The 16,378-nt window shown below is 36.3% G+C and overlaps 1 protein-coding gene across 1 annotated transcript; it reads left to right on the forward strand.

Annotated features, from left to right (window-relative positions):
- Nucleotides 1-16,142, forward strand: C3H18orf63 (chromosome 3 C18orf63 homolog). Its single transcript, XM_027794600.2, has 13 exons — nt 1-161; nt 801-879; nt 2,289-2,345; nt 3,756-3,867; nt 5,072-5,113; nt 6,060-6,136; nt 7,544-7,653; nt 8,302-8,398; nt 8,502-8,587; nt 9,152-9,329; nt 10,418-11,485; nt 12,441-12,557; nt 15,743-16,142. The coding sequence occupies exons 1-13, from the start codon at nt 28-30 to the stop codon at nt 15,797-15,799; spliced, it is 2,214 nt and encodes a 737-aa protein (XP_027650401.2). The 5' UTR covers nt 1-27; the 3' UTR covers nt 15,800-16,142.
- Nucleotides 16,143-16,378: the final 236 nt, after the last annotated feature.

The following is a 16,378-nucleotide window of genomic DNA, read 5'->3' on the forward strand; positions in this document are numbered from 1 at the left end:
CCACTTTGGAGCAATCAACAATATATCATGAATGACACCAGGCACCAGTCTTTGTTCTTTGTCAGTCTGCCAGATCTACAAAATCTCTGTGCCTCTACAGTAACACTGAGTTCTCATATACCAGAAACTGAGACAAGGAGTACACAGATAAAGATTTGCAGGTAAAGAATTTTGAGGGTTATTATTTTCAGAAGCTTTTGGTGGTTGTTATTGAAATATTTTATTAGCAGTAATAGAATTAAGCTTAATAAAATCAGCAAAATTCTGATCAGCAGCAAACAGTACAAAATTGTTCAAAATTGAAGGGTTATTTTGAGGGGGACTTGCTGGCTGCTGGGGAGAACCCCCACATTTCTATTATGTTTTAAATGTCATCAGCTGAAACTAACAAGGCTGCCTACTCCAAATCAATAAAAAGTTAAAATTAATTTGTGTTCACTTGCAAAGTTGAAATGCTTTCTGTGGGTTGAGACTGAGTGAAAAGAATATTCGGAAAGCGTATGTACACTCCTTAGTGCTCACCAAGTATTATGTCATTCCCTTTAATAGGAAAGGGGAGAAATGAGGAATTCTGCCAAAAGGAAAACTTTTGGAGAGTTCTGTCTGTGTGCCAAAGGCCTTTGTCTTTGTCTTAGACCACTGTGGGTGGGTTGAGAGCAAGTAACTTAAACTTGTCCAATATATTATACTGAACCACTGGGAACAAAGTGAAAGTGGAATGTATTATGTTTGCAGAAGCTGAGGAAAATAAATTTCAGCTGAGAAAATGAAGTACAAAAATAATTTATTTTTTTTTATAGACGGTTATTATTCCTGCATCAAGACATCCTTTCTGCACCTGTTATTGGAACACTAAATCAAATTTCAGTTGTAATGGCGGTCAGTATCGCTGTGTAAATAAGTATATGTAGTTACATACTGTTGCAGATGAGCATAGTGCACCTCACTCAAAAGACAGAAGTAGCAATATATTTTATTGAGCTAAAATATTACTTTGAGAGTGTTCAGTAAGTTTAATGGAATTTAACAAAGTTTTAACAGTGGTTTGAAAAGGTTTAATAAGTTTGATGGCAAGGTTCACCTATAAGGCATGGAAGAAGCATACAAGGGAAAATTAAATAAGAGTAACTCATATAGAGAGCAGAGGTGTAAAGAGTAAAGAGGATCCTTCTGCTGAGTCATGAGGTTCAGAATGGACGCCCTTTCTTTCTAAACTCCTTGTTGGAGCCTAGATGTGACTGGATCCAGTCTTAGTCTTGGACTTGGTCAATGGTTCATGTCTAATGGAATTATCCATATAAAGTTTGTAATATTTGTGTAGCTACATAGATTGGTAATGCTTCATAGTGTTAATTCAGCTGATTTCAGTCACCAAGGTTCTGTTATGGGTAAGGGACCTCTCCGCCTTGAGTAAGGAAGGCTCACTTAATCTCAGGTAAGGAATTTCTAACCTTGAGAAGTGTCCCTGCTCAAGGGGAGAGTCACCTGGTGTGCCGGCCAGCTGCCATTCAGGGAGAGCCCAAATTAAGCCCATCCCAAGTTTAATATTTACAGGGTGAAGTAGTTGGCTGCTACTCAATAGTATAGACAAGACAGGTGTCTTCGGTTTAGCTCTGATGTCTTGTTCTGTACTTTGGTTATCTTGTAATTTTGGGTTCAAAACAACCTTTCAAAATATATTTCAGGACACCTTCACTCCCTTGCACATGAGCCAGGGGCTTTCCAGCTCACAAGTTCACCCCAAGGACATAAGGCCTGTTGCTTCTTGCTCAGCCTGAGCTAAAGTATGGCTAGGAGTCAAGTGTATCTGTCCCACATACATGCATGCTTCTTTGAGGATCAAGGATAGGTAAAATATCTCATTTAAAGCAAACTTCTATTTTTGTGCATTAGTAATATCAATTACAGCTTATGTCTTCTAATGTTTTGATGAAATGGCCTTTTCAGATAGTGAACCTTTGCAGAACAGAATGGACTCAATTGGTAAGATGCCATCCAATTTACAATGAGAGCAGCCAGGGCATAGTTCTCCAGTTTCGTTTTGGGCGATCTTTTGCTTGCTTGTTAATGTATCTTTCGCTGGAAGTAAGATTACACTATGACAAATCGCTGAACTAATTTTAGTTATCGTTCTCCTTTAAAATACAGGATATGTTGTTTGCTTTATCTATTCCTTAGCATGTTTTTCTTAGGCAAAGTCACTGATGGACCAGAATTTAATTTATCGTTTGATAAAACACCCTTTAATTTCAGACACTTGAATTTTTATTTATTTTTTTTATTTTTAGATACCATTTTACAAATCAGGAATATGTCAAGCCTACATAGAGAAACAAGGAGCTACTGTAAGTGCTGAAGGATGTCACAGTTCTTAAGATTGTTATGCTTGTCTGCAATTCCTGTTGCCAGAGATGAGTATTTTTCATAAGGCATACAATTTGCACTACAGAAGCCAAGTTCCAGGGTAAAAAAGTCTGTCCCATAGACAAAATGTCTCTTACAAATCTGGGTATAGTAAGTATACTTTCTCAGAGTCAAAAGTTTTAAGAAGTTCCTGAGCAATTTCACTAGTTTTCTTTGCTGCAGTGAGATCCTGGTGCTGCTCGGGGCACTGGGGTTTGACCTCAAGGCAATGACAGACTCAGCCTTTGGGCCAAAGACCTGCAGCTCTCCTGCTGGTGTCACCCCCTCTGTGCGTGCACTGTAGATTCCACCAGTGGGGATGTTTAGACAGCTGAAATGTCTCCCCAGTCAAGTTCTAGGTTTATCCAGCCTGTACAGGACAATCTCAGAGAAACAAAACAAAAAGAAGAAATGGAACCCACGAGCATAACAACCGATACATTTTTAGACCATTATGCCATGTGCTTTATTATCTTCTAGTATGAAAAGTCTGTGGGTTTTATGAATATATATGTGGACACACTGAAATTGCTGAGTCAAAAGGCTGTAATCCAAGCCAGTAGCTCTCGTGACTCATTTGCACAGCCTGTTGGGTGAATTTTTCTTTGTTCCAAGAAGTGTAAATGCGTGTCTGGATTAGTAAGACAAATACTGTTCAAATATGCTTACCTTACAAAACTGCTTTATGGTGATGTGTGTAACTGACCTGTCATGGTTAGATTTTCTAACATCAGCAGATGAGCAGTACAAAGTGTACTTAATCACCATGAGCTGAAGGCAGATCCTTGCAGGATCTCAATAGAAACATCCTCCTGGAGGTATATTAGTTAAGTCTTTTTAACCCACTGTAATTAGTTTCTGTTTCTTGACTAATGCTAACTGTCAACAGAAGGCTATGCAGGACAGGCAAGTAGTACTGCTGGGTGAATAAAGCTACTTTTATCTATTATTTTCTGATTGTAGGGAAATGTCTCTGGTCTTGAGCTTGACAGTAGAGTTAATACATGTAAATTTTGGATGTTGAGCCTATTGTCTGGAAAGAGATGCATATCGAGTGAAGTACTCGATACAGTTCAATTAATCTTTTCCCCAAGTCTATTATTAGCCCTGTGAAAACATTACATGACTTGTAGGGCAGCTTACTTTGATGATGCATGACATCTAAATGTCCACATCAAATATTACACTGACTTCCTCTTGTAACTCAGTAGATGAAAAGTAGAGGTATATAACAAGTACTAGGATTTGGCTCCAAGATCTTTGATTACCTTTGATTAAAATTTGACTGAAGCCTTTAAAAAATCTGTTAAATTATTAATAATGTATTTTTTTCCCCTCACTGATGTTATTAGCTGGAAGCACCGCAAACAGTTAGTCCAGCCATTCTCCAGACCTGTCTCTCCTACACACTTACAGCTAGACTTGCACCCAGATGGAACAAGGCTGGTCATCTCTTGGTGCAAGGTATTTGACTCACCAGGTTCAGGGAATCGAGCATTTAGATTCCAGCTCTTTATCGCTGCATTTATTTTCCATTATTTAATTCCCATCGTTATTTCAGTTGTTATATTAAATTATTTCATTCATTTATCCTATGATATTTTTTCTTTGATTGAGTTTTTATTGTTCCGTTATCTAAGTTCAATGATTCAAGTTAACAATCTGAATGGACATACCATTCACTTTTTCATCTTCCTCCTCAGCTTTGTCATAGATCAAATAATTATTTCAGCTGAATGCAACATACCAGATTAAGAATTTCCAAACCAAGTATTGTTGGACAGTAAATGTCTTCTAAAAATTGGCCCTGTTTTTCAGATTCATGCTTTCATCAGTGGCATTTCTGCACATATTTTGCATGCTTTTCTAATACAGAAGTGGTTTTTCTGTCACACCATCTCCATCTACCAAGCTCCGTCTTTTTAGATGGTAGTTCCTTTGCCTGTCGTCTCTCTACCAACTCCTGTGTGGGATAAATGTGAATTACCAAAGTATGGAAAACCAGATATGTTTCAGATACCGTGGTGTGCTCTTAAGTAGAGAAATTGTATAGGTCATACCAAATATACATTGAGAAAAGTGTATATGTTATTGTCTTACTTTCAGCCACAATATCAGTATCTTGTTTTCAGCATCTTCAAAACATATAGCTCTCTGAATAAAATCACCTTGTTCAGGAGTAGCAGGAAGCAGAGGGCTAGATGGTAGCTGATATAAAACTGATTTCAGTGAAAGACATTGACAAACAGCAATGTGGCGCTGGTACATGCAGCTTGTCTAATCACATATGTTGCTAAAGCTGTGCAAAACAGATGATATATGGTAAAATATGTAGTAATACTCTACAGATTTGCTTCTGAACCTAAGAATTTTATTAACTGTTAGTCAATTCAAAATAGTTCTATGTATAAATCCCTTACTGGGAGGAAAAGTTGATGTATAAATTGCTGTCCACTTCAATGCTTTCATAGATCTTTTGGTTTTGATGCAAGATGTTAATGAATCAATGAAAAGTTCATTGATAGAGGGGTTTGTCTCTCCTTAAAAGGAACAAACCTTTCAGCATTCATGACACATAAATGAAACTGTGTGATTTCTTCCTTTTGTTTGCATTATGACATTAGACACATGGTTTAGAAAATAATGTCTATCTATTTTATTTATTAAGGAAAAGATTTTTTGTCTCATTCAGGAAGGCAAAATGCTGTTGGTAAGTACAATGTTCTGTTAATGACAAACTTGTTAGAGTTTTCTTATGTGCTTTCATACTGCCCTGATCTTGCTATTACCAACAGTCTCTTCAGTTTTCGTTGTGAAATAACCTCTGCCAAAATACACTTGATGGCAGATGGTGCTCTGTATGCAATAGTTGCCAGTTCAACTGCACCTTTGATAAATTACCCACAAAAAAGGTAATTTTTCTGCTGTTAATCTACAGCCATAGATTGAAATTTGCATTTAAAAGTTACAATTATTACAATTAAATGCACTTGCCTCAAATTACGAGTCTTGCAACTGATATGAAAGTTCCATAATAATAGATAGGAAAATGAGCTAAAGCAGCTGTCCTGTATGTACTGTGTTTGCTGTTCACATAAGTTGTCACAAAGCTTGCTGCTTAACTATTGCAAAAGTCACAAAATAATATTTTTATTCCAGTATGAAAGTTAAAGTTTACATTTGGAGATACTGGAGCCTAAATGTGTAACAGGGTCGTATGTTGGGGAACATAATGCACCCAGCTCCTGTGCTACAGCTTGCTTAGAGCTGGGTGAATGTTCTGGAGATGTGCCAATAGATGCTTGCCTTGCTCATACAGTCTTTCCTATTGACCACTTTGGGGTGCATAATACTGGGCTAGATGACTCAGTACAGCCAATGGTTATAAGAACTACGTCTGCTTTGAAAATAGGTGTTTGTGTATCAGGTATATCAGTATCAAGCATCCAGTTGCATGGGCAGCCATGAGTTCCTAGGGAGGTGTACTGTAAGGATAGTAATTCATAACTTTTTCACAGTTGATTTTAATTTCCATGCTGAGAATGTCTCACAGCATTTTGACTAACAATTACTTTAAATAAGCATTTGGTTTAGCTTTCTATCTAACAGATAAACTGTAGTTCAAAATAGGGCTTGGTGCTTTGTTTTTATTTTAGTTATAGACCTCAGTGTATCAGAGAGACAGCTTTGCATCAGTGTGGAGCCTTGCTCAATTCGGTTGCCACCCCCTCAGGTATAAAATGGTTGTATTTTCTATGACTGTGTTTGTCTCATTAATCTTCATCTTCTTTTCTTTTAGGTGGCTTGTAATTAACAAGATGGGAATAGAAGTGCTTATTTCTAATTGCATTAAGACAGTAATCATATTCATTGCTATCTGCATCTGTTGCATGTGCACAACATCCATATTACATCTATATTGATGCATACTAGCAAGCATTGTAAAGTTGAGATCCTAGACTATTTAAGAGACCTTTCCAAAAATGCTGACAGAATGCAGTAAAGTGTCTTTATGACTCTAGGTTTCCTTCTAGCAGTGTTTTCTAGAAGGCATTCACTGTGTCACTGTAACACATTGACAGTTTTAAGTAGCATCTTAAAAGTGAAGCTATAGGTAAGTTGTCAATGCTATGTTTAAAGTCCCTGTATATAATTATTCTGGAATCTGCTTCTATTTTCAATGCAGCTTCCAAAATACTAGAGCAGCCTGTACTATGCTACTTGTAAGCATAATTAATAAATTGTTTAAGAAATCATGACTGAGGTTAAAAAACTACCATTCTTTGTGACAGCCATGACACCTTTGTTGAATGTGTCCATACATACAGGGGCATATTTGTCAGGCTTGCTGGTTTCTTCTAAAGTAAGTGTTTCTGTTCCAAACTCTTCTTTCTTAGAATAGAATAGGATTTCTTCTGTGACCTCGTTGGACAGCATAACATTAAAGCTATCTATAGGAATCCAGTTCCAAAGTGACACAAAGCAATGATGGAAGTGATCATGATGTGGCTTCATTGTCAGTTTGATCATTGTAATACATTTCTAAAACAGAAATAGCTAAATTTTCTTGTCAGTGAATAAACACAAACCCTGGCAGACCATAGAGAAACAAAATGTTTCTCTCATCTCAGTGTTTGATTGGCCCCTACTGTCAAATATTTTCACATTGTGAAAATGTGTGATGTTTTTTGACTTCTTACAGGGTGAAACTATATGTCCCATTAATTCTGTTGCTTGGATCTTTGCACTTGATTAGGCAAGGTGGCATATACCGTTAGTAGACTATCAAACATGGGTTTCTGATTTAACTTCTAAAAATGTGCATGGAAGTGAGACAGTTCTTAGTTTGAAAAATATCTTCTGTATTCTTACTTACTAAAACACTGCAAATAAAGTTTAAATCTCACTGATTTAAATAATTTAAACCTTGTACATGCATAACTTCTGGAAGCATAGGCTCTAACACAAGATAGTGTGCAATTTTATAATGGAACTATCTTCTGAAATAATCAGTCTGTGAGAACTGATGAAAGGATATAATTTATAAGCTTCATTGTATTGTGATACATAATTATTTTTGAAAATTTTAATTTTGTGCTGCTGTAGAAATATTTGCAATTTTTTTTTTTTCTGTTTTAAGCTGGAAGATTTTGATATTTCAACAAACACCTTAAAGTTATTTGACAGCAATGAAAATATAGTTATTCACCGACATTCCATATTAAGTAACTGGTGCTATGTTTTGCCAAGGTAGGAGTCTGTTTACATTTCAACAGAAACAAATATTTCCTCAAATGTTTGCCCTACAAATTGTGAATTTCATACTAGTGATAAGGATGCTTCTGTTTTATAGTCTTGTTTTACATCTAGGAATCTTTCTTTTTTACTTTTATGGTCTTGATGTTATAGAATATGAGAAAAATTAATCACCGAGTCATAAATTACACATTTAAATTTTTCAGTTGGAGTAATCTTTCTGCTACTTCTGTGATATCCAAAAGCATTAATTTTTCTCAAATACAATTTTAGCAGGAAGTGTCTATTTAAAGAAAAAAACAATTTCAACCTCTGTCACAAAATATCTCTATTTTCACCTATGCTTTTCATAAAAAAAATATGAGAAGCAATGGTATATTTGCTTTTGTTCTACGTTCACTAGTAAGTGAATATTACAAGATGAGAAATCGGATTTGTAGGTGCCAAGCTCTTTTCCACACTTCAGGAAAGTTCTGGCATAAACTTATAAGCTAAAGGTGTTAGTCCTCAAAACATAAAAATAATCCATAAATACTTCCAATGACAAAAATAAGTTTTACATTTTTTCCCCAGAAGTCCATTATGTTTTCAGCTGAGCTTTATGACACCCTTTCCAAGCACCCTTTTTTTACCTATGCACAGCATGAAAATGGGTCAGATCATAAACATCAGCCACATAATTCCTCCAGAATCTCCTTTCCATTCATATAAAGAATTTCAGATGCATTGGAAGAATCTGGTAAGAAACAATATACACTGCTTTCATTTTTCCCTCCCTTTCTTGTACCTATTGAGTTTGTGTTTATAATACACTTCTGCGGTTTGGTTTTTTTTTTTTCAAGTATGGATATATTCTTCCAGAGGATATTGAAAAGACCAAAATATACTTCAGTGTTTACTTCAGACCAATAGGGGAAAGGTTCTTTACGTATCCTTTCAGAATATTTTTGTTACATTTCCTCTACTACACTTCTAGCAAAGATCTAAATTTTCATTTTTGAATGTGCCACGTTTTCTTCTTCCATAATTTCACAGAAGTCAGTGGAGAATCGTTTCACTAGATAAATTGGAACAAAATATTGAGTCAAATCTCTTTGTCCTAGTATTGAATAATAGTAAGTTGAATAGAACAGTTTGCTTCACAGCTACTGTAAACATTATAATGCTGCTCTAAATGGAGATGTAAAAGGAAGAGTTAAATTCCTGTTAAAACACAGCCAACAAAGATTTCTGTTAAAGAGAATTTTCCTGCAAGGAAAGACTAGGCTAATGATTACTGACGTTGAGTAATCTTTACTGTGGTAGGTTAGTATGATGTAATCATGTTGAAGTCCTGTAACTTTATAAACTTCAGTTCCTTAAGAAAGTAAGTGCTTTTGTTCACCTTTTTCAAAAAGCTTTAGGCATGTCCATGTTTTTTTTCTCAACAAAGATGATTCATGATTATGGAAATGTAAAGAAACTTGTTATATATCCCTGAATACTTACTCAGGTACCCTTTAAGTTGTATTCGAAGTCAGCCAGTGCAGTATTTCCCTAGAACGGATTCAGAAAGTGTGTTGAACTCTTTTCTTTCTGACATCAAGTGTAATCTTTCACATCTATGTGGATTTCCAGTAAAGATGACAAGTAAAGCACTTTATGCTACAGAGGGACTCTCCAGGGCTCTGGTGCGTGTAAGATTGTTTTATAAACATATTAACGACAGGTATTTTGTTCATGGTACGAATTTATTGTATTCACAAATAAAAGCATAAAATTATGCTTTTCACAATAAACAACAATCAATGATGTAACTTTTAATTAAATGTGTAACTAAATATTATATTGCTATTTGCCATTGTTATATTTTTGTTCACATCACAAATACATAAACAAATTGGACTTAGTGTTAATTAGTTGCTATCAATATTTGCAGTTCTATAGACCTTATTTTACAGTTGGATATCCAGAACTTTATCACACCTCTTCCATAACAATAATAACAAAAATACCTATTATTATTATTCTTAATTTTATTTTTGAAAAGATAAACCAAGGAAAATATAAAGTTCTATGAACTTACACATTTAAAAACACTCAAGCTGTAAGATTTACTCCATGGCTGATGATTGAAAGGAGGCAAGCAATTAAAACTCCTGTAATTTGAGGTTGTGACAAAGACTGACTCAAATTTCTTTAGTAGTAGTGTGTGAAATAAGAAATGAAGTAATTAATTCTGAACAAAGAATAGTGACAGAAGTTGCAGAGACTATAAAATACTATAATCCTCTTTCAGAAAGCAGTTGCTGTTTATGTCTCTTCAGTGATCAAAGCTAAAATGGCTCCTCTTCGTCATCTGCAGTTTTCCTAGACATCCAAACTGTCTTTTGCTCAGAATACAGATGCCCTTAGAAGTCTTAAGAGACCAGGAGCCCTGTCAATCAAACTCTCTGCAGACCCCCTCAAAAGGGGTAGGCATTACCCAGTTGGAAACACTAAAGCAAGATAATGACTGTAATTTAAGTCTTTCCTTCTGAGAAATATGATATTCCAGCATAGTTTATAGACATAGACCTGAGGGGAGAAGAAAACAAATCTTCATTTATAGTGACAACAAACTATTGTTTAGGAATATAGTTCATTCTAGTTTACAATAGGAAAATGTATGGTTATATATTGTGATTTATATTAGGTTGATATCATATAATGATGCATTAGGTGGCACTATCAGACTTTTAAATCCAGTTCATTCAATTTAGCAGCTCTTGTATTGCAGGAAATGAAATCGAAGCATATGAAATTGGCGGGTGAGATGGTTTGTGTGGTATCCCTAACGCAGTCTCCTCTAAGGAAAGAGACTTTGCCTGGAATTTCTTCACCTTGCAGTATGGAAAACAGCCACTGGATGGAGCGTTTGATCAAAGAGCCAGAAAGCCAGACTTCTTCGAGTAGCAGTAAGGGTACAGGAAAGATTAGCATTGAAGCAACAGAGAATTCAATGAGGAATCGGCAAATACCTGGAGTACCAGAGTTACCAGCTATGAAATCTTTAGGAATGCCTGTAAATTCAGCCTTTGAACTTCCCCCCAGAAATGTCAGCAGAGTTATACCAATTTTCAAAGGAAAGTTGATGCAAATGAATGGAAAGACTGCAAACCGAACAGATGGGAAGAAAAGAGGAAGTGCTGAAAGACATTCACCAGTAAAAATCATGAGTGTTTCATCTTCTATGCTGACTGTGCACAAGTCCAGCATAACTCAGGTTTGCAAACCTGTTCAAAATATGCCAGTCAAAAATTCTAATCATAGCAATGTACTTCAAGCTATGAACACGAAAAGATACACAAAACCTCTATTTCAATGGAAAACGAAGTCTGGTGGACAAATGACTAATTCTGATTTTTCTAATAACCCAGCTTCAGGTGAGAATTCAAGTGAAGGCAATTACAAAATGGCAAATTCTCCTTCCTTTCTTAAGAATGTTGGGTTAGTGCTTCAGAAATCAAACATTTGTCTGAGTCTGGATACATCTACATCTCCTATTTCCAGTGCAAGAAGGGGAAAGAAGTTTGCAAGTCAAAATACCATGCAAGTTCTTGAAGAACAACAGCAGTCAAAGAAAGTACATTTGCAGATTTGTAAATTAGACAATGCAATGACAAATTCCAGTTTATCTCGGCAACAAACAAAGAGATCAAATGGAGGAGCAGGGTTAAATATTCATGAATCTGTCTTAAATGATACAGCGCATATCGCCAAAAATGAAGAAAATAAAGCAGCATGCTATTCTAAGGACTATGTCACTAAGACAGCCAGTCATCTTTGCAAATCTAACTTTGAACAGGTATGGTAGATAATAGGGCTCATTCTTACTGGTTCTCACAAATTCACTATATTCTAAAACAATGTTAAGCAATAAAGAGCATGACTTTCATCATGTTCTACCATCATTCTCAGTATAGTTTTCTAAAATCTCTACCATATAAGTTGCTGTTTTCAGCCACTGCTGCCTTTTTTCTGAAAGGGAAGATGATTTACTATGTTGTCTGAGATAAATACTATTTTTTTATTTGGGACTTTTAGAGTGGGATAATTAATTTTCCTTTCTTTAAGACAGTTTATCAAGATTTTTGTGAGATTAACATGTCTTCATATGAGACCATATTAATGAACAGCTCCTGGAAGGAATCCCAAACCTCATCAATTGTGTAGTGCTGACTGCCGTGTGTGTAGGGCATTGTACTGTTAGACAAACATGGAAGTTTTGCAAATACAAGTTTAATTACAGTTTCACTAAAAGCACAAGTTTCAACATGAAAAATTCCTACTGGGCATAAGGAAAAAAAATCTTCAGAGAGAGAGTGGTTAAGTACTGGCAGAAGTTGCACAGACAGGTTGTTATCCTTTCAGATTCTCAGAACTTGACTGGATGGGGCCTAAAGCAATGTGATCTAACTTTGAAGTTAGTTCTGTTATGAGTAGATGACCAGCAGAGGTACTTTACAACCAAATTTTTCTATGATTCTGCCTGTATTTCCATAAAATAAATGGCAGAGCTGATTTCAGTGCAATCTTTGTGAGGATGACATCCCTCAGATTTGGCACATGGATGAAATGTGCTTATCATGTTTTTCACCTATAGCATGTAATATGGTAGGTTATTTCAACTTTGTGTTAATGAGGGCACCTTTTGAAAAAGTAGGTCATTTTAGTAGACCTACTAAAGTAGACCTACAAGTAGAAAAATACTGGGTGGGGTTTTTTTTGCTAATGAAGGTATAAACTTCTATACTTTTAAGATGATTACAGGGAACGAATATCTGACATGCGAAACACTGACCTCAAAACTAACTTCCTCTATCAAGGAGAACAACATGGAAGCATCTGTAAAGAAAGGTTGTGCAAGAAGAAGACAGGTAACAAGCCCCCCCCCCCCCCCCACACACACATATACACCCCTTAATCCAGTTTATACGGACCTGCATTAAGAGATAAAAAGGAAATTTCAATTTTTTTCATTTTATCATGTTCCAGTTAAGACAGGGAAACCAAGAAATCTTACTGAGCCTGCTCTGGATAAAATTAACCTTAACTAGGATAAAATTAACCTTAACCATTGGTTATGTTACTGTTACTTCAAGCACGCATTTAAAATGTTTGTCTCCTACAAAAAATGCTACTAAAATGAAAACCTTTATTGATGTTACTTAATGTAAATATGTTTCTGAAGCAGATTTTCTGATTCTACAGAAAACTTTTACCCTGCCCAATATAGCTATGGCATTCTCAATGGTAAATTCTCTGTAAAAAAAATCTCTGTAATTGTCTCATCTCAAGTGCTTGAATTCAGCAACATTCTGTAGAAATGCATACCAAAAGGTTAGTTGTAATTCATTCTCAGTTTCTTTATATTCTCTTAATTATTTAATATATTTAAGTTATTATTATATTACTAGATGGGGTCAGCAGCAACAATTAGATAAGTTCCTAATATGATTTTTTAAAAAATACTTCTTCCTCTGGATGCTTCTGTAATGATAGTACTGTGTACTTTTAAATTCCTCTTCAAAATATTTTTTTATGATTCTTAAATACTGCTTTTACCTACTACTGGATTACACTTCTGTTTCTAAATATCAGTTCTTTAAAACTCAGCTGTATCTTCTACCTTCTTCTCTTGCAACCACATTCTCTATGTTTTTACTACACAGAAATTAGACCCATTAGCAGGAACAGGTCCCAGGTCTCCCATGCTCAGTACAATTGTATTTTCTTATGTAGATATATATGTATTATTTCTATTAATAGCCAGCTGAAAATACTGTCCAATAACTCTTCAGAATAAGCCAGGAGGAAAAGTTGCATGCACTTAACTTCCTTTTCACCCAGGTTCCTGTCACAGTCCACTCAGTGGACTCATGATGGTTCGTTTACTATGATTTCAAAGTGCGAAAAAAAATATCAAGGTGACCATGCCAAGGGGTTAGGCTTTGATCAAACAGTGCAACTTTATTGTTTGCCTGTAAAGCAGCGTGCAATAGATAAAATGACAGGAAGGGAAGAAAAGGTAAAGTAAAAAAAAAAAAAAAAAAAAAAGAGGATTATAGCTACCACCACGGGTCCGAGGCATCCCTATGGTCCAGGCAGTGTCCTGACAGTCCTTCCGATTGTCGTGATCCTTGATGTGGAATATCTTCAAGGTTCAGTTGCTAAGGAGACATCTTTTATGCCAAGCAACACACCTTGCTCCTCCTCTGGCCCATGGATTGTTGCGTTACCACACATATCTGAAGAGGAATGCCTGAGGTGTGGTTTGCCTTAGAGGCAGGTAGCTTCAGACCAGGAGGTGTCTTTTTGTATTATAGTGATATTATAATGAAGAAAGTTCACCTGAAGTTCAAGATTTTTGGTTTGTTGCTACGACAGTGGTTGTGATCCATCTTCTGGACAGTGGTTATGTGGCCTTTTCGTAGTTGTTCCTTTCAGTCCCAGGTTGCAGCATAGTACTCCTCGTACCATGTGGTTCTCCTTCCCAGGGTCTTTGCGTCTTGGTGTCCATGAGGATCACATTCCATCTCCAAGTCTCTGTTGGCAATGTTGAGACAATATCATTCTCTTTGGACTGACTCTTACAATTCCCTTGCCTTTTATATTTAATTTCAAGCGTGTCCGTTTGAGGTCTTGTTACCCATGCTTGATCTGAAGTGGCTTTGCCTAGTCACATGTTGCAATATATAAACTTACCTTGTCAACATACTTACTAACTGTTGATTAAGAATTTAAAGAGTATGTATCTGTAATTCAGATTCCTCCATTTAATTTGCATTTCTTAACAAATTTTCTGTCATCTTTTTGTTTTGTTGTGCTTTTAAAGCCAAATACAAGACAATTCTGTAACTTTTAATGGTAGTTAAAAGAACAGAGTCTGTGCTATCCATGCAGTTCAGAAAGGCCCTGTAGAGCAGCCTCAGGGGCCTGCTGCAGGAACACACTCATACCTTGGAGCTCAGGCTGCAGCAGGGAAGAGTGAAGCTGGTGTGGGAAACACCAGCCCAGCTGCTCTGTGCTGGCCCCATCCAACTGCAGCTGGAAAAGGCCCTTCCACACTGTCTTACTAGCATTACTGGCCTAATATCGCAATGCTACAGCAGGAGAGTCAGGAGTCAGTTTCACAAAGAAAAAACCTGCAAAGAAAAATAACTGTGGTTATAAGAGTAACAACCCCAGGGGTCCAAGTACTGAAGGGAGACTTCCACCATAATATGAATTACGTGCTGAAGTCCTTTGCCTGCCACTGGGAATAATTCAGCCACACTAGGGCTTGTGAGCATGGATCTAGCTCTACAGCTTGGGCTGACTGGGCAAGCAGAAAGCTTGTACCCCGTCTGGCAGCAGTGCTGGGATGGGGAAGGTACACTGTCCTATCCTAGTCATGACTCGGAACGTGTCATTTCGTTCTCTCCAGGCAGGCTGTGAGTAACACAGGTACCAGCCTGAGCCCTGCAAGCTACTTTGGGGAAGTGGCAGGAGTCAGCAAGTTCTCACTGCCTGCCGGCCACACTGCCAGTGCTGGAGCTGAGTGAGGGAGATGCACAGCTCTAGGGAAGCTTCAGCTGGAGTCTCAGGAATAGGAGAAGGACTTGTCTATTAACTGGGGTAGGGATGGTCTCTCCAATGTTCATTAGTCTGATTCCTCCTCTCTCCAGATTAAAATACAGTAGTGCTGACTGGGGACACTGTTAAACACTTCCCTGAAGAGTAAGCCTTTGTCATTATCTCAAGTTTGGACACCAAAAATTATCAGTTGATTTTGAAAATCTTGGCTGCTGGCATGTAAAAGGATACTTTCAAAATAGCTCTGGTTTTAGTTATTTACCCACTGTACATGTAAACATACTTTAAATTATATTTAGGTTGGAAAATAGAAACTTTTATTAATTCTCATATCATTCAACTAAGCATTTAACTCAGGAACAACTTTTTAGTTGAGCTGTTAGCTTAGTATTTCTGCTTTGTTTCCTTTACTGTTTTTTGCCTTCTTTTTGTTTGCTTTTTTTTGGTGTTTTTTTTTGTTTGGTTTGGTTTGGTTTTTTGTTAACAGAAAGAAGAAGGTTATTCCAAGTTAAAGAAAGCCAAAAGAAGTAAGCCTTCTATTTAGGATGTTCTGGAGTACTGAAAGAAAACTCTAGGTATGCACATTACAAATTTTAAATATTATTCTTTATCAAAATAATATCACTCGTTCTACACTTTTGGATCATGACAATGATATCAGCTGTCTCTAAAGGAATCACTTTACTGAACAAATGGCTTCTACAGCAAAATAATGAGATAACAGAAGCTAATATTCTTGGTTTTATTGGACACTAGCAAATAAAGCTTTGCTTTGTGTGTGTGTTTAGCAAGCAACGTTAAATACAAAGGCATCTTGTACTTAGTAAAACAGAATTTGTCTTAAATTTGTATTTTGATTGTCTCTTTTTCTTTCAGACTATTATAAATCTGGGTTTTTTGCTGCTGAGTTTGAATCTGAGCTGAAGTTAAAACCATAAAACATTAGAGTGAAGCTCTATGTATTATTTAATATCATGACATGAAATTGGGTGGCTAAATGCTTTTGTGGTGCTAAGATTAATTCAAAGACAAAATGGTCTGCCACACAAAATGAATAAATTTGGTTTTGTGACCAGATATTGCAACCCACATCATGTGTGGTTGTCGGTAATAGTCTTGCAGG

Source organism: Falco peregrinus, chromosome 3 (genome assembly GCF_023634155.1).
Source record: "Falco peregrinus isolate bFalPer1 chromosome 3, bFalPer1.pri, whole genome shotgun sequence".
In the NCBI taxonomy this organism is placed as follows: Eukaryota; Metazoa; Chordata; class Aves; order Falconiformes; family Falconidae; genus Falco; species Falco peregrinus.

What these genes read in the sequence shown, in the direction of transcription:
- C3H18orf63 (XM_027794600.2), top strand. Translation starts at nt 28, where the DNA reads ATGAATGACACCAGGCACCAGTCTTTGTTCTTTGTCAGTCTGCCAGAT. An exon ending in AGGAAGGCAAAATGCTGTTG is followed by an intron (nt 5,114 to 6,059) that starts GTAAGTACAATG and finishes TTTTTATTTTAG; the next exon opens with TTATAGACCTCAGTGTATCA. An exon ending in ATAGGGGAAAGGTTCTTTAC is followed by an intron (nt 8,588 to 9,151) that starts GTATCCTTTCAG and finishes ATACTTACTCAG; the next exon opens with GTACCCTTTAAGTTGTATTC.